General features: G+C 52.0%; 1 protein-coding gene across 1 annotated transcript in view; it reads right to left on the reverse strand.

Moving 5' to 3' along the window:
• Nucleotides 1–22,350, reverse strand: part of LOC133353013 (CUB and sushi domain-containing protein 3-like) — a 639,938-nt gene extending 617,588 nt beyond the window's left edge. Inside the window, exon 1 of the mRNA XM_061569078.1 lies at nucleotides 21,951–22,350. Coding sequence (XP_061425062.1) covers nucleotides 21,951–22,344 — 394 coding nt within the window. The 5' untranslated portion in view covers nucleotides 22,345–22,350. The remainder of the gene's footprint in view (nucleotides 1–21,950) is intronic.
• Between the last annotated feature and the right edge of the window lie 1,588 nt (nucleotides 22,351–23,938).

Below are 23,938 nucleotides of genomic sequence, written 5' to 3' on the forward strand. Positions count from 1 at the left end.
TTCGGAGTGACACCTCTGTTGCCAAACCAGAGCTGGTCATAAGCACACTGCACAATAATGGGAACTTCTCCACTCTCTCCAGAACTGTCCCTTCACTCATTAGGGAGTTTAAACGGGTGAAGCATTTGATGAGATAAAATACGCAGATTGGTGATTGGTTTTGGTGGGGCTGATGGTGGCATGCTCCAAATTTATAACTGCTTTTTGTTGTCCTTCCCCTGCACCTCTGATTAGCACGGTTGGCTACGTACGGTGCGAAAGAAGCTCAACACACATACAGGTTCAGCAACAACAGTCCTGAACTCCTCAGAGTAAGCAACAATTACCGGATTATCAGCGTACATAATAGCATGGCTGACCAATAGGGAGCCATCTTGTGACCTGCACCAGGACATCAAATCAGCCTCCTATTGTATCCTCTACCAGATACAGTTGTGGTTGTATTTGCCAGTCATTCACACACTCGCTCACCCCGTCAATCATTGACAGCGCAAGTTTCCTAGGATTGGCTTCCGGTTCCTCGCCTCTCCCACGACTATCGGATGCCTGACGCCCTCCAACTTTGATAAATTATACGGTCCGCCTCCTGAGAGCTGTCCGCGTGGGTCATGATACGGCAATTCACTTCTGTAAAATTCAGTTTTATGTCTACAGAACGGTGCTAAAGATATTAAATTCCGTGCCTCGTTGCATCCCTTTAATTTCAGCAATCCGAAAAAACGTCCACGATAATTCCATTGATTGCCCTCCTGACACTGTGAGGGATAGCCCCTCCGTTCCTCGCCCTAGACCGTTCAGTCAGCGAGGCCACTTCAAATAGGCCGTGAATCTGCCACTAAAAGGGATGCAGGACCCAGCGCAGCGTCGCACGCGGATTTACACCCCAGGAATTCCGCGTGGGTGAGCAGAGTTTCCCGTTGATTTGACCAGACTAATTAGTTTGAATAATTACTATATATTAAAAAAAGCCTCGTTACATGTTTGTTTGTTTCCACCGCCCTGCGCCATGGCACGCGTGCGATGTGGGGCAAAGCAACCGAGGAGAGCCGCCCGTTCAGATTTTGAAGCCCGCACACAACATTTTGGGTGACCAAAGGACAATCCTCTTAGCCGCAAATTATCTTATCCATTAACTCACTTCATCTCAGATAAGAGGAATTATACCAGGATTGTGTAAATTGGGAAGGCAGTAAATCGTTTGTGGGGGGGGGGGGACATCTGCTCGCCGCGGCGCCTGTGCTGTGCTGCAGAAAAGATCGCTAATGAAATCCACCACATCAAGCATATGCTCCGTGCGGAGGATAAATGTGAGGCCTCTCAACGTGCGCGCGTTAAATCTGGCGGAGCCGTCGGCTTCTTGCGGCTCCGACGTGGTGGCGGTGTTGCAGGAAAAGGCATTAATGAAAGCCATATTTTATAAGCGGGAGTGCAATTCACACTGTGCAGTTGGGCAACGAAAGCAGGCCATGGTGGGAGAGAACTCTGCCTTCATCTGCAAAGTTGTTGAGCGCAGCGATATTTCATCGTGTTGCAGGTACACGGGAGAGATAAGGCAAGCACTCACCGCCGGGCTGATATTGCCCGATTGTGGACAATATTAGCCCGATGCTTATTTGTCAAGAATTCTCCAGCGAGAGCGTCCGACGCCAAGGTTGCGTGTGCCACGCGTGCAAAGCGTGTCACCAGTGGATGGGCTTTATGGGTGCCTCTTGTCTCAAAGGAACATTTGTTCCAAGGTAATTGTGAAGTTTTGTTTGTTTTTATCAGTTATCTCATCTGATAAATCCTTCGACGTCTGTGGACAATGTCACTTGAAAAGGAATGATGGCCCGTGTAAGCCTAACCTGGTCTTCAAGATTTTAGTCTTGAAGTTTTTTTTTAGAGCCCATTGCATTCTAGATTTGAAGCTTTCGTGACTGCAAGGATTCATACTCTTAGGTTTTTTCGGTAAAGTCACGTAGGTAAAAATAAATAATAAAAATTATAATAGAAATAAAATATTTATATTTTTTATAATTTTTATTATTTATTTTTATTTTTACCTACGTGACTTTACCGAAAAAACCTAAGAGTATGAATCCCATTGCATATCCAATGCTTTGAATTCGCGACGAAACCAAATTGCCTACAGAAAAGCCAAACACTTTCAAGAGAATTCTCTAATTCTGCAGATAAAAGTAAAAAAAAATAATCGTACTTGCTGTACTGCATCGCAAACATGCACCAGATTGCCCAGCAGATAGGTGCGTCGTGCACTCATCCTGACTCAGTGTCTACATGATCCGCGAACCCCACCTCTCCACTGCTGGATGAGAAGCTCAATCCACCCCGCCTATATGAGTGCCAAGCACTGTATTACTGTACCGCGATAGTAGGCGGTGATCACATTCTAAAAAAAAACATGTAAGTATGAACATAATTTTAATATCCCATTCTCAAAAGTCATTGACTCTCCTTCATATATATGTAAATGACATAAAGTATTCATGTGGACCACGAGTGTAGAGCGATGGCTGGGCTGGCCCAGGTGGCTAATTTGCGTGTCAGACCAGAGGGCTGCCCCTGCTGAGATCCTGGGTTAAGAACGGCCCGGATAATTACAGCCAACGTGGCTCTCATTTAGCATGCATATACAAGCACAGTGCCCCTGTGTGTGTGTGTTTTCTATTATATTTGTGGGTAGCAGCAGTGGAGCGGTCGGCGCGCTACGCTACGAACCCGGCGGAGACCCGAGTTTGATTCCCGCTCACGGCCACCAACACCGGTGATGATCATCTGAACCGGTGCTGGGCCTTCCCTAGGTAGACTCAGCCTCAAATGAGTACCTGGTGCGGTATGTAAAATCATCGCCACTGGGGAGACGAAGGAGGTCGGGCGTGGTGCTGGCCACCCTACCCCCTCGTGTGCCATTCCGGTCTTCATAGGTGCTCGCTAACAGCACGTGCCCAAAAAGTATGTTAAGGCTATACGGGAGATTTTAGTTTTTGTGTATAATATTTTAGACCTTAAGATTCCATGTGACGATCGATCGACAGCAAATAGCAAGGCTAAAGCTTTAAATCACCATGATATTTTTTTTCTTGCTGAATAATTTTTACGGATTTAGATTTTTTAAATATTTCAAACCAATCTCAATCCACTAACGGATTAACAGCTCCAGATGCCATCTCAGTAAGTAAGAAATGTTGTTCGACCATGATTCACCACGCTGGTCAGTGTGGGTCGGCGAGAGAGGGAAAGGAAGGACCGGTTGTAAAATTACTTGCCTGCTGATATTTCATCGTGGCCAGAGTTGAACTCAGGATCGCCGGGTTCACAGCGCAGCACGCAAACCACTGTACTACTGTCGCTCCACATTTGCAAGTAAATATGCATTTTCTTTCAGACTTATATACATATGTAATAATGAAACTATTTTATTTTGAAACTTATTTATTTCATCAGGTAAGGCCCACTTCAGTTATATAGTTCTTTTTCAGAAGCGACCTGGCCACAAATTATAGTTCAACGAAGTAGCTTATCGCGTGGCAATTTATAACAACCGAACACTCTACGCACGTTTCTAAACGTGGAGGGAAAAACCGGAAGACCTGGAGAAAAATCCACACTACCACGGGGAGAGAGCACACAAACTCCAAATATACAGCAGACGTCAGGGTCGGGATCGAACCCACGAACTCCGACGTCAGGCGAGGTAGTTAACATCTCGCCACCACGGCACCTTAATTATAGAAACAAGTTGAGTTCTATCTCCATCAAATATTGTTTATGTAATCCTAGAAAAGCGACCGTATTCTCAGAGCGAGTGACGTTCCAATTAACTCTGTTTGAGCACATGTTTGTTTATACACCGAAACTCGCCATACTGATGTTGGTAGGTATATTCATTGCGGGTAGAATGCTGGCACGGTGGTTAGTGCAACGCGTGACGAAATCCGACGATCCAATTTCGCTCCAGAATCAGACTCTTAATTGAGACTGCAGGAGGAATCCGATGAGCCATGAGGTTCCTTTTTCACTGATGCCCAGTTGGGGCGGCTCAGAAAGTTACAACAACAAACAAAACAAAGCACGATAAGAGTGCAACACTTTCCAGGCTATGACCAAGATGGGCAATGAGCGATATCCAAACTTGCCCCGGCAGCAACCTTGAGCATCCCACATTCACCACCGCGGGGCGGTACGATCAGCATGGGGGAGGCCATCATCCAGCAGTGGTTTGACGCATTTTTTCTCTGAGAAATTATAATTTTAAATGGATATCGGGTATTGCATAGTATGATGTGATTTCATTTGTGAAGGAAAACTTCCCTAAGGGCGCCACGGCAGCGAGATGTTAACTACCTCGCTTGGTAAGGAGGAGGTAGTGGGTACGATCCCGACCCTGACGCCTGTTTAACTGGAGTTTGCATGCTCTCCCCGTGGTCGTGTGAAATATTCTCCGGCTTTTCCCTCTACATTTATTAACACGCTCTTTTGAGTATTTGGCTGCTATCCCATAATAAATCCACGTGATAAGCAACTTCGTTGAGCCATCATGTGTGGCCATGTCGCTTCTGACAAAGAGCTACATAGCTCAGTGGGCCTGACCTGGTGAATTAAATCCAAGGACTTATTTTGCGGCTGACACACCACCTCCAGTGTACCTCCTGCTATTTGCTGTGGTTTTTACTCACCAACTTGCCACCTAATCCAACCCACCACCGATTCTGGAACAAAGTGAGAAATTGCACCCTGCGGTGAAGTTGTTTTTATAAACCCCACGACCCACGAGGCGTTGGCAGGCGCTTGCAGAGGATTGACCGCTTGGGTTATGAATTCAGCATTATTTGAAACAATCATTTTTTTTATTTCAACTTTTTTTTTAGCTTCCAAGCCAATTTTTGACCTTTGCCACGCTGGTTCGAGCCAATTAAACTTGCATACGAAGCTACTTAAGCACCGAGAAAGGTTCATAACGATTCCGTGCCTCGTGTTTTTGCGAGTCCCTTACCAGTAGGTGGGCTTCAACAGGGAGCGTCAGTGTCATTGTGCAGTTGCCCTTAATGGGTAAAAAAAACCCACAACTTTACACCACCACCCAAAACCCACCATGCACCACCGCCGCCACCCACCATTCACCAGCACTCACCACCACCACCACCACCGCCCACCACCACCCACAACCACCACCGCCACCACTCACCACCACCCACAACCACCGGCACCACACTTGCAATGCGCTCTGCCTGTCCGCATTGAACACACAAAATATACGACTCGCACTAAACACATGCAGATGTACGTAACGGAACAACGGCCAATCGACGATCAGGCGCGCGTGCGATGAACGTGCAATTAATTCACGGGGTTGTCAAGTCAGTGGCGTGGCATTTGATCGTGGCGGGCGAGCTGTGAAGACGGCGCCCATAGCTGGGTACAAGGTGGACCGTGGCCAAATGTGGCCACGAGTGAGGAGAGGCACGCCATGCATTAGAGAGTTGTGAATGAGCGTGAATCAATGGACGAGTCACATAAATACTCTAATCCCGGCACCCCCTGATTGGCTGATCTCGACCTTTACATCTTTCTAAGCTGGGGGGTTGAATGAGGAATCGTTGGACTTGGACATATGCCGACTCTCTGTAGGGGAATACACATGAACACATGGCGACTTTGCACAGGGGATACACATGAACACATGGCGACTCTACACAGGGGATACACATGAACACATGGCGACTCCTCACAGGGGATACACATGAACACATGGCGATTCTACACAGGGGATACACATGAACACATGGCGACTTCTCACAGGGGATACACATGAACACATGGCGACTCTACACAAGGGATACACATGAACACATGGCGACTGTCCACAGGGGATAGACATGAACACTTGGCGACTCTGCACAGGGGATACACATGAACACATGGCGACTCTCCACAAGGAATACACATGAACACATGGCGACTCTCCACAAGGAATACACATGAACACATGGCGACTCTACACAGGGGATACACATGAACACATGGCGACTCCTCACAGGGGATACACATGAACATATGCCGACTCCTCACAGGGGATACACATGAACACATGGCGACTGTCCACAGGGGAAACACATGAACACATGGCGACTCCTCACAGGGGATACACATGAACACATGGCGACTCTACACAGGGGATACACTTGAACACATGGCGACTCTCTGTAGGGGAATACACATGAACACATGGCGACTCTGCACAGGGGATACACATGAACACATGGCGACCCTACACAGGGGATACACATGAACACATGGCGACTCCTCACAGGGGATACACATGAACACATGGCGACTCCTCACAGGGGATACACATGAACACATGGCGACTTTGCACAGGGGATGCACATGAACACATGGCGACTCCTCACAGGGGATACACATGAACACATGGCGACTCTACACAGGGAATACACATGAACACATGGCGACTGTCCACAGGGGATACACATGAACACATGGCGACTCTACACAGGGGATACACATGAACACATGGCCACTCTACACAGGGAATACACATGAACACATGGCGAATGTCCACAGGGGATACACATGAACACATGGCGACTCTGCACAGTGGATACACATGAACACATGGCGACTGTCCACAGGGGATACACATGAACACATGGTGACTCCTCACAGGGGATACACATGAACACATGGCGACTCTACACAGGGGATACACATGAACACATGGCGACTCTCCACAGGGAATACACATGAACACAGGGCCCGTGGCATGGCCAAGCTAAAGCCGCTTGTTAAAGAGCTTCGTGGTGCAAACCCGGTAGCTACCCTGGTAAATACTGCAAGCACATAAACCATGAAAAATACGCCCTCTGCTTCCCAGTAGACGTTAAAGACCCCGTGACATTATTACGAATAACAAGAGCAGGTTATATGTGCTGGCATCACGGTGGGATTTTCCCAAATTTGATTACTTAAAAAATTATTGTGTTAGGCCACATCTCATCATGGTCTCCTCCCGGCAGACTTTACTCGTCTGTGAAGCACGGTTCATCTTTGATAGCCATGTGCATATACCACTGGGGCAAATGTTAAATGTGCTCAATTATTATTATCAAGGTGACATTATACAGTACTGTAGAAGGGAAGAGCACTGTTGAGCCGTGCTTTTGTACCGCGTGCGCTCTTGCCGATTCAAATAATGCACAAATTACTGTGGACGTCATAGCAATAAATTGGTAGAGTTTAAAATATATAAGACTTAGAATTCAAGCATCGACACCATTAGGGACCTCCTTGACCTGAACAATCAACCTCATACCTTCCTACGCACCACGTGTGTGATTTACCCAAACAACGCGTCCATAAATATCTGCAGATTACGCGTTCCGTCAAATCTCCCCCCCCGCTGCCCCTCTCTCGCCACTCCCTTCACACCCAACACCACCCAATTTCTTCCACGGCTCAAAATACCCGACAGCCCATAATAATATATCGACCGTTCGCCTCCCTCGCCCACCCCTAATGTTATCCCACAACATTTCTGCAGGAAAACAAGCGGGACCCCTGATAAGAAATCACCTCCACGCCCCTGACACACCAACGATGGCCCTCAACCTGGAAAGTTGTACAGATTGTTGGAAACAAATCAGCCGCTCTTAGACACGCCAACTCACGTTCACTCACTCGCTTATGGTATCGACTGCAATGATTAACGTCGCTTTGAACGCTGCCTCAAGACTCAAGCCTCTGGCCCAAGATGCCCACGGCCCCACGGTGGCTCGGAGATGTTAACTACCTCGCCTCGTATGTAGGAGGTCGTGGGTTCGAGCCCGACCCCGACTTCTGTTTATGTGGAGTTTGCGTGTCTCTCTCGCCGTGGTCGCGTGGATTTTTCTCGGGGTCCTACGGGTTTGCCCTTCACATTTAGAAACATGTGTTGAGGTTTTTTGTGTGCTATACAGTTCCACACAATACGCTGCATCGTTGAGCTATAATTTGTGGCCAGGTCGCTTCTGAAGAAGAGACGTATAGCTCAGTGGGGCCTTACCAGGTGAAGTAAAAAAGAGTTTAGTGTTTAGCCCCTGCTCGGCAGCTCAATTGTACAGAAACATATGACCTTGCTTAGACGACTGGCTGATGCACCACCTGTGCCCCTGACTGTGCCAACTTTCTGTGCTTTATCCACCTGGCGCTCCGCTCGTTGTTGTGAGCGTCGCTCCTCCGCCCTCTGTTGTTGTTGGAGGGCGACTGCCTCCAACTGCCCAGTAGCAGCAGCAGCGTCCTTCACGAGCCTCCTCCACAGAGGCCGATCTTGACACCGCTGGTACCAGTCATCGGCAAGTCCACTCAGCTCCACATCCTCCTGCACCACATCACTCCATCTCTACTCTAGCCCGTGCCGCGCCCGTTTAGCCCCCTCGATCCGGCCGAACAAAAGCTCCTCAACCCCCCACTCACACACACACACCAGCCCACAGCCCCTTCCCCCACACCACGGCCACTCGACTCGGAGGACCACTGCCCTTCACGGTGACGATGCAACGTGCGATGCACAACGCTGTCCACCGCTACGTGGGTCATACAGCACGGCTATATTTGTGTACACGGGGAACGGGCTGCTCATCTGTTACGGTCGCTCTCTTGGCGAAGGCGTCGCGCTGCGCATCAGCGGGGATGCGATCCTCACGGCCCCACGAGTGACTCACGTGACTCGCCGTGTGACCCTGTCCATGTGGCCGTGTCCGTGTGACCCTGTTGGTGTGGCCATGTTCGTGTGGCTGTGTCCATGTGGCCGTGTCTGTCTGGCCGTGTCCGTGTGGCCCTGTTGGTGTGGCCCTGTCCGTGTGGCCGTGTCCGTGTGACCGTGTCCGTGTGACCCTGTTCGTGTGGCTCTCTCCGTGTGGCTCTGTCCGTGTGGCCCTGTTCGTGTGGCCCTGTTCGTGTGGCCCTGTTGGTGTGGCCCTGTTCGTGTGGCCCTTTCCGTGTGGCTCTGTCCGTGTGGCTCTGTCCGTGTGGCCCTGTTCGTGTGGCCCTGTCCGTGTGGCTCTGTCCGTGTGGCCCTGTTCGTGTGGGCCTGTTCGTGTGGACGTGTCCGTGTGGCCCTGTTCGTGTGAACGTGTCCGTATGGCCCTGTCTGTGTGGCCCTGTTCGTGTTGCCCTGTCCGTGTGGCTCTGTCCGTGTGGCCCTGTTCGTGTGGCCCTGTTCGTGTGGACGTGTCCGTGTGGCTCTGTCCGTGTGGCCCTGTTCGTGTGGCCCTGTTCGTGTGGCCCTGTTGGTGTGGCCCTGCTCGTGTGGCCCTTTCCGTGTGGCTCTGTCCGTGTGGCTCTGTCCGTGTGGCCCTGTTCGTGTGGCCCTGTCCGTGTGGCTCTGTCCGTGTGGCCCTGTTCGTGTGGGCCTGTTCGTGTGGACGTGTCCGTGTGGCCCTGTTCGTGTGAACGTGTCCGTGTGGCCCTGTCTGTGTGGCCCTGTTCGTGTTGCCCTGTCCGTGTGGCTCTGTCCGTGTGGCCCTGTTCGTGTGGCCCTGTTCGTGTGGACGTGTCTGTGTGGCCCTGTCTGTGTGGCCCTGTTCGTGTGGCCCTGCTCGTGTGGCCCTGTTCGTGTGGCCCTGTTCGTGTGGACGTGTCCGTGTGGCCCTGTTCGTGTGGCCCTGTCCGTGTGGCCCTGTTCGTGTGGCCCTGTCTGTGTGGCCCTGTTCGTGTGGCCCTGTCTGTGTGGCCCTGTCCGTGTGGCCCTGTCGGTGTGGCCCTGTTCGTGTGGACGTGTCCGTGTGGACGTCTCTGCCGGCACTGCTTTGCATTGTCTCGGAGTGTTGTCGTTATTTGTTTTTTTGCTGACTTGCTCAAGCTTGAAAAATCGAACGTACAGTATATAAATATATAAAACAAATGTTTTTGTACTGACTCGCTTACCATTTTCTCTATGTCGCACTCCTACCGTGCATTTGTGTATTGTTGTGTTGTGTTATTCTTTGGTTGTGTTGTGTTGTTGTAACGTGCTGATCCGTCTCTACTGGACATCTGTGAAAAATACATTCTGATTCTGTTTGTGTTGGCATCTCTTGCAGGCAACATCTCCCTCTCTAGTCATGATTGCATTATTAATATTACGAATCGCTATTATCGTTCCGCCCGTGTCTGTGACTGTCTCCTCCTGCCTATTTCACTCTCTCCATTCCTCGTTGTCTCCGTCATTCGCGGGATGTTTCACTGCGTAATTACCCCGCGCCTTGCGTAGCTGTTCACGTCAGTTCCCATCTGCCTCCCATCTGCGTGTCCCCCTCCACTTCTCCCAGCGTCTCTCTGAACGTGCGAAATCCGCACCCTGGGCCTCCCAATCCCAGTCAAACAAGAGCAAACACTAATTAATCGTACCCACAAAAAAAACACGATTTTAAGTAAATTCGTTAAAATCGTTTTTGTAGATAATTATTCATAAAATGCGCATAGCAGTGATTGCAATTACAGTACCGTTGTTGACACAATATACAAAGATCCCCTGTGAAGCCTTAACAGACTGTTGGTGCAAGAACTGTTAGCGAGCACCCATGAAGGCCAGAACGGTACACGAGGGGATTGGTGGCCAGCTCCACACCTTTGTCTCCCTAGTGGCGATGTTCACACACCATACCAGGTACTCATTTGAGGCTGACCATGTGGTGACCAGCCCCTCCACACCCAGCCCCACCCCTCCCACCCCCCACCGAGCCCCACCCTCCTCACCCAGTCCCTCCCCACCCACCCAGCCCCTCACCACCATCCCCACCCAGCCTCTTCCCACCCTCCCCACCCAGCCCCTCCCCACCCTCCCCTCCTCACCCAGCCCCTCCCTCCCCACCCAGCCCCTTACTGCACGACGGACACAATAATCCCCTGTGGGCTGGTTTAACCAGGAGGTTCCTACCAGTATAAACTTTCTCGATTGTCACCAGCACATATTCGGTAGCCAGCATTTCAGTCTTCTAAGGGGGCGACGGAGACACAGCCAGGGTTGACGGGTGAACATAATTATTAGATAACTGCCGACAAAGTCTCCAGCAAACCCGTCAATTACCGTCACCCTGGGCCCCTGATGACCATTGATCCGAGAGCATTGTGGGGCATGTCACCCCTGGTGCTGGGCCCTAAACGATTGTAGTTCGAGATGCCGAGCGGGCAACCTCTGACTCAGTGCTAACAGCGGTGAGAAAATTTCAATTTTTTGGGCAGCACAAGGTCGCAAAATTGGCTCGCTCAGTAGTCCAAAAGATATCCCACGAAAGGAATGTTTAACGATGCCAGTGTCTGAACGTGCTTTTAAAATAAGCCGGGATTCGGTATGCGGTAGAGCTTCCCTTTTGCATGCTTGTTTCTTTTTTATCAGTGACCAATAACATCCACGTGGTCTGGCTAATCCATGATTCTTCCCGTCATCCACAGATCAAGTCTCCCTATCACCCGCATTGTCCGCGATGAGGGCAACGGGAAGGAGGAAGCAGGCGTCGCTGCATCCATACGATTATCCACAGCGCCCGTCCGCGGACAATTGCAAGGGAACGTGGACATCGGAGGAGGGGGGGGGGGCGGAGGTAATCGTAGGTGATGATGACCGATGACTATCACGATAGTCGTCATCGCTGCTTTTGGCACTGGTGCCCAGCCGCCGTCAGTGGCGGTGACAGCGGCCGTCCATTGTTGTTGACTCAATGGGCTCTCTCACCTGCTCATTAATACTGATTCTTATTTTGTCAGTCTGCTGCTGCTGCCGCTGCTGGCCCTGCGTCGCCAGTGACCGCCGCCACGATGACTGACACAAGACGGGGACCGGGGGGATACAGCGCGAGGAGGAGGAGGAGCGCCAACCAGACGGTGTGAGATGATTGCAACAGCGGTGGAAAAACGACGACGACGAAGATGAAGAAGATGCCTCTCTCATTTCTGACACTTCCAGGCGCCCCACGGCAGCCAGGCGCAGTGCCTCCGATCGCCGCGGTTGGCTGCGTACGGTGCGAAAGAAGTCCGACGTAGGCGCGTGCACGCGGGCGGCACGCCTCACCGCCCCGCGCGGCTCACGAGGGGCGCTGCCCGTGAGGAACGCAGGCGGAGGTCGCCACGCCGCAACGCGCCTGCAGGGTCATTGCGACGGATGAAGGGAGGGGACACGAAGGGGGGAGGCTCTTATTTCCCGCAGGTGTCACTAACCCACAACGGGACCCCTCCCTGGACGGACACAGCATCCGCACGATGTCTGCTGCGTTGACGACACACTTGAGCTGCTTTCTCGCTCGTAACGGGCTCTTCGGCGCACATTTTCCTGGGCGATAGTTTTATTTATAAATAGTTTAGTGCTTTTCTACTTCACGCACGCGAAGGCAAGCGGAGGAGTCAAAGGGGAAAGCGAGCGACGAGGAGTGAGCCGCGAGCACCTTCGAGCACGGAAGCTGCCGGCGTTGGGGGGATTTGCCGCATCGCCCGGGGGGAGGGGCGGCCTTCGTTCAGCAGTGGATCGAGCACGGCCGATAATGATCACGACCGATGATGATGATGACAATCACGATGATGATGATGACAATCACGATGATGATGACAATCACGATGATGATGACAATCACGCGAAACCTTATTTCTTCACGACTGCTTTTTTGTGCTTGGATTGGATTGTTAGCCCTGCACCCCACCGCAACCTCCGATTATCACGGTTGGCTACGCACGGTGCGAGCGACGTTCAACATGCACACTACAGTACGCACAAAGCACCCAATCTCGCACTTCTAACTCAAACCCAAAACATTCACGCCGAAGCAGGAGGAAGTCTCCACGACTCTGGCTGTCTCCCTGATGATGCTGGTTGTTGTAATTAGCAGCGAAATGTCACACGGCACTCGAAGTTGCTAATATTGTAGTGGGTTTAGGGGCCGTTCATAAATGACGTCACGAGATTTTGAACGATTCTTGACCCCCCCCCCCCTTCGTCACACGGCGTCACAAAAGTCAGACCCCCCCTCAAATATGACGTCACAAAGCTCTGCCCTCCCCCTAAAAAAAAGAAAACATGCTTCAAATCCCTTTAAACTATTGTCATTGTAGTGCGTATTTAATGTACCGCTGTACTCTGATGTTATAGGAGAAAACATTTACTAAAAATTAAGTAGAACGTGTCTATATTTATTTAAAGTTGCGCATTTTGATGTGACGTCACATTTCTCAACCCCCCCCCCCCCTCGTCACACATCGTTACAAATGTCTGACCCCCCCCCCCCCGCAGGTGCGTAAACGTCATTTATGGACGGCCCCTTACCTCTCCAACACACCGGTGCGCTGAACTAGTAACGAATTGGCACGTTTGGGTAGACAAGCCCTTGCCAATTGGCTGTGTCGCGTGGTGGCGGGTTTAACGACACATTCATATTCACGCGATTTAACCCACAAACCTCCATTGTGGATGTAAACAAAGGGCATTGTCCGCACTCACCTGAGCTCCCCGTTTCGCCCTCCCAAACTTCCACCGAGTTTGATCCACCCGCAGCCCCTGGCACCGGCGGGCTCGTATTGGGTGCTAATTTCTCATCACTACTTACACATGCAAGGCCCACTCCATTGTGCGGCAGCATTTGCAGCACTGAAAGGCGATTGGGACAGAAACGATGTGCATTCGCGCAGAACCAAGACAAAGAACGAGATTATAAACTGTGGAAGGCTGCAGCATCCGCGATGACATTAATGTCATCTTTCATTGGGCATTCTTTTTGGGTCCCCCGCCCCCACACCTCATTGAAGATGCATAAAGTTACGCTTGTGATGAGACATTGGGTAATAATAATAATAAAAAAGCAATAAACTCCGATTCTGTCCTGTCACTCGTGGAGATGCATTATTCATCGCACCAATCCAAAACCTTGTGATGCTATAAATATTGAAACCAAAGCGAGAGTCAAAATAGTTCGCCGCTCAAATGAGCACTGAAGTGTCTGCTCGTCTCTTATTCAACAGGCCGTGCCAGTGCTGGGAACCGCACAAAGTTGCCCCTCGCTGCGTGCGGTAGATGCTTTCCAAAACAAAAAGGTGGAAACCGTCGCAGCACACACATAGCACACACAGTACACACACAGCACACACAGTACACACAGTACACACACAGTACACACACACTGCACACACAGTACACACACACTGCACACACAGTACACACACACAGTACACACACACAGTACACACACATGCAGCACTCACACACAGTACACACATACAGTACACACACAGTACACGCACACAGTAGACACACAGTACACACACACAGTACTCACACGCAGTACACAGACAGTACACACATACACACAGTATACACGCAGTACACACACAGCACACACAGTACACACACGCAGTACACACATACACAGTCACACACAGTACACACACACACAGTACAGACACACAGCACCCACACAGTACACACACACAGTACACACACACAGTACACACACAGTACACACACACACGCAGCACTCACACACAGTACACGCACAGTACACACACACAGTACACACACACAGTACAGACACACAATACACACAGTACACACACACACAATACACACACAGTACACACACACAGCACTCACACGCAGTACACACACGCAGCACTCACACAGTACACACATACAGTACAGACACACAGTACACACACAGTACACACACACAGTACACACACACAGTACACACACACAGTACAGACACACAATGTTGCCCCGCATGTGAGCGAATTAAAACCCGCAACAGACAACGGGACAGCGACGGCTTGGTTTGGCGATATGCTTCCTTGCAAAAGCGACATTCAGGGGGCCAATAGCGCGTCGGTGCCCTGGCCACGCATGCTTAGCCATCAGCACGTGCATCACAGGACTAGCTGTCACTGCCGCAACGATGCTCCTCTGAGTCTACGGCAGAGTCAAGGGGTTAAGCTCCCACTTTTCAGATAAACGAAAAAAAAGGAATGGTACGAAAATCAGGCCCAAATACGAAATTGCAGATCCGATTTTTTTTGTATGTTGATTGATCCAAACAAGATTTGGTCCGGATCGATCCGCAATCACACATTTGCCGAGTATGAAGTGGATGTCACGTGACACCGGGTGACTCTCGTTATCACGACGACACGGTTACAGTCACGGCAGGTAGGGCGTGGGAATGATCCAAACATCAAGCAGTGACTGACAGAGATGCAACACGTGCCCTCCCAATAATCTCAAGTCCAAAATGTTCAACGCGTTAACTCATCCCCCACTGTTGGCGAGGATGAGACCCCGATCGGAGACGACCTTCGTTCCATGCCCACCTCGTTGTGGGGTTTACCCCCCCCCCCCCCCCCCCACTGCACGATCACGTGCACACCAGGATTAACGCAAATTAAAATTGTAATATTAGCCACAAACAGACGCAGTACAATTTAAAGGTTTTCAAAAAAATGGTGCGATGTACGTTCACATATAATAATATCAATCATTTACATGCTGTAAGGCGCATTTCATCCAGTGATTTAAAATGGCAACCTGACGTCAAACTGTGAGTGCGATGCAAGAAGTTGGGTCGGATTAACGATTTGAGCTGTCCGGCTATTCAATGCACGCTTGGCAATTCAGGGTCAGAGTTCAAGTCAAGAATTGATTATTTTTGTTGTTGTTTACTAATTTGGTCGAGGGGGAGGGAGGGGGGTCACGCGAATGTGAACTATTTACCTGCGTGTGAACCCATTACATGCAACATAGCTAATGCGATTTTTAAAAACAAATCTCTTTGATGCACATATCGCGAGCTTAAATCATCTGCTGCTGCTGCACACGATGCATCTGCGCGGATCGTGTGTATGAAGAAGGGCCAATGCTATGTGTACAGGGTGTTTATAAAGATGGACCCGATTTGAAATCGCTATATCTCTGCAACCACTAACCTCCAATGAATGAAACTCTTACCACTTGAAAGGGTGGGGCATAGAGTTTAAAATGATTACCGCGAGATGCCTCTCCCAGCGCACAAACAGCCCCTAGCCTCAGTCATTTGCAAGACGCGCTGCCTCAACGTTGGATAGGTCGCACAGGACCCCAAGACTTGGCGCTACACTCCTGGCCCCCAAGAGCCCCAGACATCACTCTCTGCGACTTTTTATTGTGGGGATACGTCAAAGATCGTGTTTTTGTGCCACCATTAGCGACTAATCTGGATGACCTCAAAAACAGAATCACGGCAGCGGTGACTTCAGTGGAAGAAAACACTTTGAGAGGCGTTTGGGACGAATTCAACTATCGTCTCGATGTTGGCCTTACAGCAGGTGGAGGGCACATCGAGCATTTATAAAATGACTAGTAAAAGTTGAAAACTAATAAAACCGTTTGTAACTTTTTGTGTAATTGTAATATGTTGCCATCGGGAAATATACTGCTTTGAAATTGTGTCAATCCTTTTGGAACACCCTGTATATATCCTTTATATAGAGTCGCTGTCATTGACTAAGGTGTCGTTTTATCCATAAAAAGCAACATGAACATGGCAACAGTAAACCCAATGTGTGTGTCTGTTGGCAATACAACCAGGACGTCGCTAACCTCGAGTCCTGTCGTTTACCCTCTCGGGATATTCTTGTCGTATGCAGAGTCAGTTCATCAATACATGTTGGCGAGACTGCGCAATGGACGTAGTGTGTGGCATGCTTTGAAGGCGCTTGCGGAGCAGAGGCTGGATGGACGAGGGGTCATACTCCGCGACGTGCAACAACCACAATCACCTTGCCGATCTCGTCAAAGAGCATAAACCACCACCATCATCGCCATCATCATCACGCGAACTCTCCCGTGTCACCCTCGCAATAGCAGCAACGGCTTTTGGCTCAGCCATCGAACAAAAAAACGGTGGGCACGGCGCATCGCCGGTTTTCATCGAGAACCCCTCCTCCTGCTGCTGTGTTTAGTTTGTTGTCCTTCCCCCGCACCTCCAACGAGCACCGTTGACTACGGTGCGGCGCGATAGAATGTTCAACATACACACACGTACATACAAAGGGTATCACGCATTGCCACATAACGTGATAAAGCATTCGATTCCCATGCGTGTCATCCAACAAAACATCATCTCGGCAGGGGGGCAATCATTTCAGCCGAAGGAAAGCTGCCAGAGTACACAATCTCCACAGTCGACTCGCTGTCGCCAATGCTCGGTGCAATTGCTCCGCAGTTTGGATGCAATCCTCTCCACATCCTTTGTCATGCTTAGCGGCAAGTCGCTGTCCAGCCCCAGCGGGGTGCTGCAAAATGAAACATTCACCTTGGTTATTACGTTGCCAGCGCCTAGGCGGCGAGACAAGCACAACCTCACGCGTCCCAGAAAACCTCGTCAGCTTCTCGGGTTTTAACATCTGTAGCAATCGGCGCTCGGATCAAGGCAGGGTCGGCGAAAGCCACAGAGGCCGTACCCATGCCTTCAGCCACGCATGGGCATCTGCTCCGCGCACTGCTGTCGAAAGACTTGTCGCGAGGCTGCAACGGGCCGCACACCACCAGCGCCTCCCAAACACGCGGCCCCGCACTCTGGCGTCTGCCTCAACCGCGAGACTCCCATCGCAGATCGGCCGCGCCGCGTGCGAGCCGGCGAGCAAACCGCGCACCCCTTCAGCGCAATTGCAGCGCGGTGACACAGCGACAAGTCCGCCTGTGACACAGCGCACACGCGCAGTCGTTAACAAGAACAACCTGTGACAGACTGTCGGGGCAAGTGCTGTTAGCGAGCACCTATGAAGGCCGGCACGGCACACGAGCGGTTGGTGGCCAGCACCACGCCCGGCCGCCTTTGTGTGACGATGTTTACACATTGCACTAAGTTCTCAATTAAGGCTGAGTCGACCTAGGAGAGGCCCATGACCGGTTCAGATAATCGGCACTGGTGTTGGCTGTGAGCGGGAATCGGACTCGTGGAGTCCGGTTCGGAGCGCAGCGCGCTAACAGCTACACCACATGCACACACACAGACAAACACAGACATACACACACGCACACACACACAGACAAACACACAGATATACACACACAGACATACACACACGCACACACACACAGACATACATACACACAGACATACACACAGAAAAACACACAGGCACGCACACACACATACCGAACGGCGATGCAATTAGTTCGTGTGACGGTGCTATTGGTAGATTATTAACGTCACATGGTGACGAGAGATGCTGACCACTTTCATCTATCAGGGGATTGATTGATGATGGGTGATTATGATTGTCGTGGCTGCTAATGATGATGATGATTACAATGAAACGCATTCGCGCACCATAATGAACTGTAAAATATACATTATTTTCCTAGGTAAGGTCCACTCTTCTTCAGAATCGACCTGGCCATACATGATAGCCCAAGGAAGTGGCTTATCATGTGACAATGTATATCACCCTCAAGCTCTATATGCGTGTTTCTACATGTGGAGGGAGGATCCAGAGAAAATCCACACGGCCACGGGGAGAGAGACACTCAAACTCCAAATAAACAGCAGGCGTCAGGGTGGGGATCGAACCCACGATATCCTGTACACCAGGCGAGGTAGTTAACATCTCGCCAGCGTGGCACCCCAACGTAGTCGCACACGCATCACGAGCCAGCCCCGATATTTTTCGAGTGGAACACGATCTCACACCGCAACACGTGTTCGCCTGCAGCACAACAACCAGAAGCCACACACACACAACACACACAAACACAACACACGCACACACAACACACACAAACACAACACACACACAACATACACAAACACAACACACAATACACAAACACAACACACACACAACATACACAAACACAACACACACACAACACACACAAACACAACACACACAAACACAACACACACACAACATACACAACTACAACACACAACACACACAACACACATACACAACATATATACACACACACAACACACACACAACATATACAAACACAACACACACACAACATACACAACCACAACACACACAACATACACACACAACACACACACAACACACACAACATACACACACAACATACACACACAACACACACACAAACACAACACACACAACACATAAACACCACACACACACAACATACACACCCACAACACACACAAACACAACAGACATAAACACAACACACACACAACACACACAACCACAACACACACAAACACAACACACACAAACACGTGTACAACTCCGAGAGTTTCAAGAGCGACGCCTGCCACCACCTATTGATCGCGTTCCGCTCTCTCCCGAGATGTACCCCACCAACCACACCGCACGCGTGCATCACAGCGGAGGCGCCGCATGCACATTCAGAGAGACGGGAGCGGTGCTGCTTGAACGCATTAGCAGCTACAGACGGACAAGACAAACAAATGAAAACGGGCACGTTCACTCGTGTGAGCTTCACATCCCTCCTGGCATAACAGACCTCGACACACGCGCGCGTTGTGTAGACACAGGCGCTACACGGCGTATTCATCATAATAATGCATACTTAAACATCCATTGTGATAATGTATACTGTTGAATGTACCAGACGACTGCAAACACAAATTAATTAAAGACAAAGATCGCCCCCCGTACCCCCCCCCCCCCCCGCGGGTAGCCGACAGAGGCTGTTGGGGACAAGTGCTGTGAGCGGCACGGCTCGCGGACAGCGCGGTGGTGGTGGTGCTGGTAACCAGCAGCACGCACGCCCAGCGCTGATGGTTTCATGCCCTACCGTTTAACTCCGAGTCGACCTAGTGGAGGCCCGGTGAGTCCACCCGCACGGTACGCCGGTGGAGGAGATGCGTGGGGGGGGGGGCACACGAGTTCGCCATTGGCAGGAAGACAATGCGCGTTTGGCAATGGTACAACGTAGCAACGCCACGGTCGCTCTACACAACAATGGGTCCATTTGTTTCGCGTTTTCAGTGCTCGCGGACGTGCGCTGAAAGTTTATTCCGCGCTGCTCAACTGCGCCGCGGTGTCGCTGACACGCGCGGGTCACGGCAAGTCACGGCTCATCGCGACACGCACGCACAGATGTACGCACACGCGAGCCAAGATAAACATCCCGCCCCCGCGTCGCCTTGAACAGACTGTTGGGGCAAGTGCTGTTAGCGAGTAGCAGCACCTGTGTGAGGGGGGGGGGGGGGGGTCAGCACCACGCCGGGCCGCCTTTGTCTCCCTGGTGGTGATGTTGAAACGCCGCACCAAGTAATCGTTTGAGGCTGAGTCGACCTAGGAAAGGCCCACGACTGGTTCAGGTAATTGTCACTCGTGTTATACCGTGAGTGGGAATATAACCTTGGTTCGCCGGGTTCGTAGCGCAGCGCGCTCACTGCTACCCTTACCGCTCTCCCCATAGATACGCACAGGTGTACACATACACATACAGGTGTACACACACAGGTGTATACACACACAGGTATACACACACACAGGTGTACACACACAGTTGTACACACACAGGTGTACACACACAGGTGTACACACACACAGGTGTACACAATCACACACAGGTGTACATAATAACACAGTTGTACACACACAGGTGTACACACAGGTGTACACAATCACACACAGGTGTACACACACACACAGGTGTACACACACACACACAGGTGTACACACAACCAGAGCGCCCACACACCTGGTGAGCAGGTAACCCGCTCAGCTCACCTGCGCGCGTTTAAATCATCCGTGACTTTATTTCCAGTCCCGCATGGCCACGTGTCCCCATATCAATCAGTGGCGTTGCGTCGCGTGCTCGCACTTGGGGGCATGGCTGTAAATCCCCACACCCCAACCCCCCCTCGCTTTGAATCCGGGGCACCTGGGGGCCAAACGAGGCCCGTAGGTCCAGGCGCAGTTTAACCGCCTGCACAACCCAATAGCTACGCCACTGATTGTCAGCGCCGTGTTAGTATGCGTGTGTGCACGTGTAACGACACATTGTTGTTGTTTGTTGTTATCATCCTTTTTAAATGCACGCGTGGATGCATCCCGACGGCACCGCGGTCACGGGCACGCGGCCGCCCGCGCGGGAGCCGCCGTGTCCACGGGACGTCACCCGGGACCCGGTGGGACCTCCGCAATTGGAGGCGAGGAGTGCGACGAAAATGACGGTCACAGAGCATCGGCGCGCACGTGTCCCCCTCTGTGTGCCTTTGGTGCGTGCGTAAGTATCGCGCTGTCGTTGATTGAATGCGTGTGGGTGGGTGGAGCGGTGGCGCAGCGGTTAGCGCATTGGGCTAGCAACTCCGCAAAAATTGAGCTTGATATGGGTGCTGTGCTTCGCTCAAGGATCGACCCCCGGGCGCGATCTCTAAACAGTGGGGAGACAAAGACGGCCGGGCGTGGTGCTGACGACGCCACCCACCATCCTCTCTTTCTCTCTCGTGCGTCCTTGCGGAAATTAATAACTAGTGGCTGACACACGTGCCCCACAGTCCGTAACGTTTCGCACCGTACGTGGCCAACCTTGCTTAAGTGTACGTTGGGTGCACGAGGCATTAGCACGACGATCGTGCGATAACAGTGCCACAAACAGGCAGCATTCTACCCTTGCTTATGGCAGCAATCTGTTCAGGAGCTAAATGCCAACGTCGATGTCTGCTAGTCACGACGAGCGGGCTTTAGGAGAAACACAGAGAGAGAGAGAGTCCGTGTTATTTGTGTTACAACATTGGAAACGATATTATACCGTGTGACTACAAAAAAAAACCCCGTCACCTAAACTGCAATTATCCCGCAACGCGCTCACTGCGTAACAGCGAGGTCCTTCAATCACGAGCCGGTGTCGTGTCGAGAAGAAAAAAAACAAAACAGCGGCCACGCAGTCGCCAGCGGTGTCGCCACGCTACGGGCAGCAAGTTGCAGGCACAGCGGAGCGAGCCGCGGTGCGAGAGTCGTACCTCGCGCGCTGCCGGTGCATGCGAGCAGGACGAGAAGGGCAAAGTTCCAGAGCACGCAGGGCATGGCGCAGGTGGAGCTCGCTCCGCGTGGCGGCGGCGCGGCTCCCGTCGTGGACGAGGAGGAGGTGGAGCAGGAGGAGGTGGAGCAGGAGGAGGAGGTGGACCACCGCGGTGCTTCCTGCCGCGCAGCGCAGCCGCGGTTCACAGGCGTCCCGACAGGCGAGCGACTGACGCTCCCGTCATCCTGGCACGAAGTGGCGTTGCTCGTTGAATCATCAACACCACCACCATAATCACCATCATCACAGCCATCACGACTGCCAGCACGGCTCCGTGTGGCCGCAGACATGGGCTCGGCATCGCTGCTGCTGCGCTCGGCGGACCGCTCGCCCATCGCCGCGTGAGTCTCGCCCGAAACAGCGCCGCGCGGATGAGCCCCCGGGGCGCTGGCGCGCGGGGTCGCGGGCGCCCTGCCGCGCCTGGACCTCCCCCACGGGGTGCCCGGCGACCCGGGCGACTCGATGCCCTCTCCTTCACCCTCGTGGTTGTGGGCAGGGGCTGGCAGCCGAGGCGGCGGCAGCGGCGGCGGTGGCTGCAGCGATGCAGCCCCCGGGGCCATGTCAGCGGCGATGATAGCCGCTGTGGCTGCTGCGGTGCAGTCTCGCGGAGTCCGCACGATTCTCGTGGAGATGGAATCCTCGTCGTCACCGGGGTTGCGTAACGGCATCTCCCCCATCGCTCCCCGCGCTGGCAGCTGACGGGTGACGGGAAATACGGGTACGGTGGAGCAGCAGAGAGACGGCAGAAGGCGGGGGGGGTGAAGGAAGGAGGAGAGCGTGAGGCTGTCTGTCTGCGGCAGCGGTGGGCAGGCTTAGCGGAGCGGCGTGCGATGTTGCTAGAATTCAGCTCGCTTGATTTATGCCCAACACTCTGCCACTCCGCTCTCCGAAAGCGGTGCGATTTCTGGCATTATACTCTTCGCATACCAGCCCTCCTCCTCCTGCTCCCCACACCACCACCACCACCGCACACCCCGGCATGAGCCTCACGCTGCGTTTGCTCTCTCCTCTGAGTGGCCGGAAGAGAGCGAGCGAGAGAGAGAGAGAGATCGTTCTGGGTGGTGCGAGCTTCGAGCCTTGGATGAGTCGCGCAAGCACAGCAGCACCACGCAAATACACAGGAAGTACACGCGACAGGCACAGACTCCCTCGCTCCGCCTCTTCAGAGCGAACCCGTCAGCTGCTGGTGCCGCTGCGCGCACAGCTGGCGCCGGTGGGGTCCAGTGTGGGTACTCCGCCGCCAGCGCGCATCCACGCGCGGTGCGCGCGCGGTCTCTGTGCGACTCGTGCGAAGGAGACGCCTCGCAGCACAGGGGCGGAGCGGCTTTTAGAAGGCGCGCGAGGAAAATAAATCGGTTAGCGAGCCGAGCGCAGCGCCAAAAGAGACGAGTGAGGGCGGATTTGGAATGTATCTGTGGTGGCGCTCTCGCCCAAGCGCAAGAGAATGCGGTGATTTTATGAAGAAGAAAAAAACCCAACGGCACGGACTCTTTAACACTCGAAATGAGGAGCCGCAACAGCCAAGCTGTCGCCAGTGCTTCACATGAGCCCGTAGCGTCGAGAACGCTGTTCCGGGAATTATTTTGGGTACCCAGTTACATCAATCTCAGCGCCCTTATTATTGTCCTAATTGTTCACGTGTGTGCGTGTGTCTGTATAAATGTATGAATCAGTTCCATATGATTATTGGGATGTAGGGTATAATATGGGATGTTTATGGACAGGCGTACCTTGTGCTTCCGTAGTAGTGGTAGTAGTGCCTTACGCTGGTCGACAAGACACCAACGATCACAACTTACGTTCATTCGTGTCTCAATGCGCGTGTCCTGGTGAGGGTCGCGGCGGCAGCGTGTTGAGTAGTGGCGGTCCAGACCTGCCTTTCTCTGGCGACAGACTCCAGCACTACTACACTATACACTACACTACTAT

Source organism: Lethenteron reissneri, chromosome 42 (assembly GCF_015708825.2).
Source record: "Lethenteron reissneri isolate LAM-NWPU_2019-01 chromosome 42, ASM1570882v1, whole genome shotgun sequence".
NCBI classification, from domain to species: domain Eukaryota; kingdom Metazoa; phylum Chordata; class Hyperoartia; order Petromyzontiformes; family Petromyzontidae; genus Lethenteron; species Lethenteron reissneri.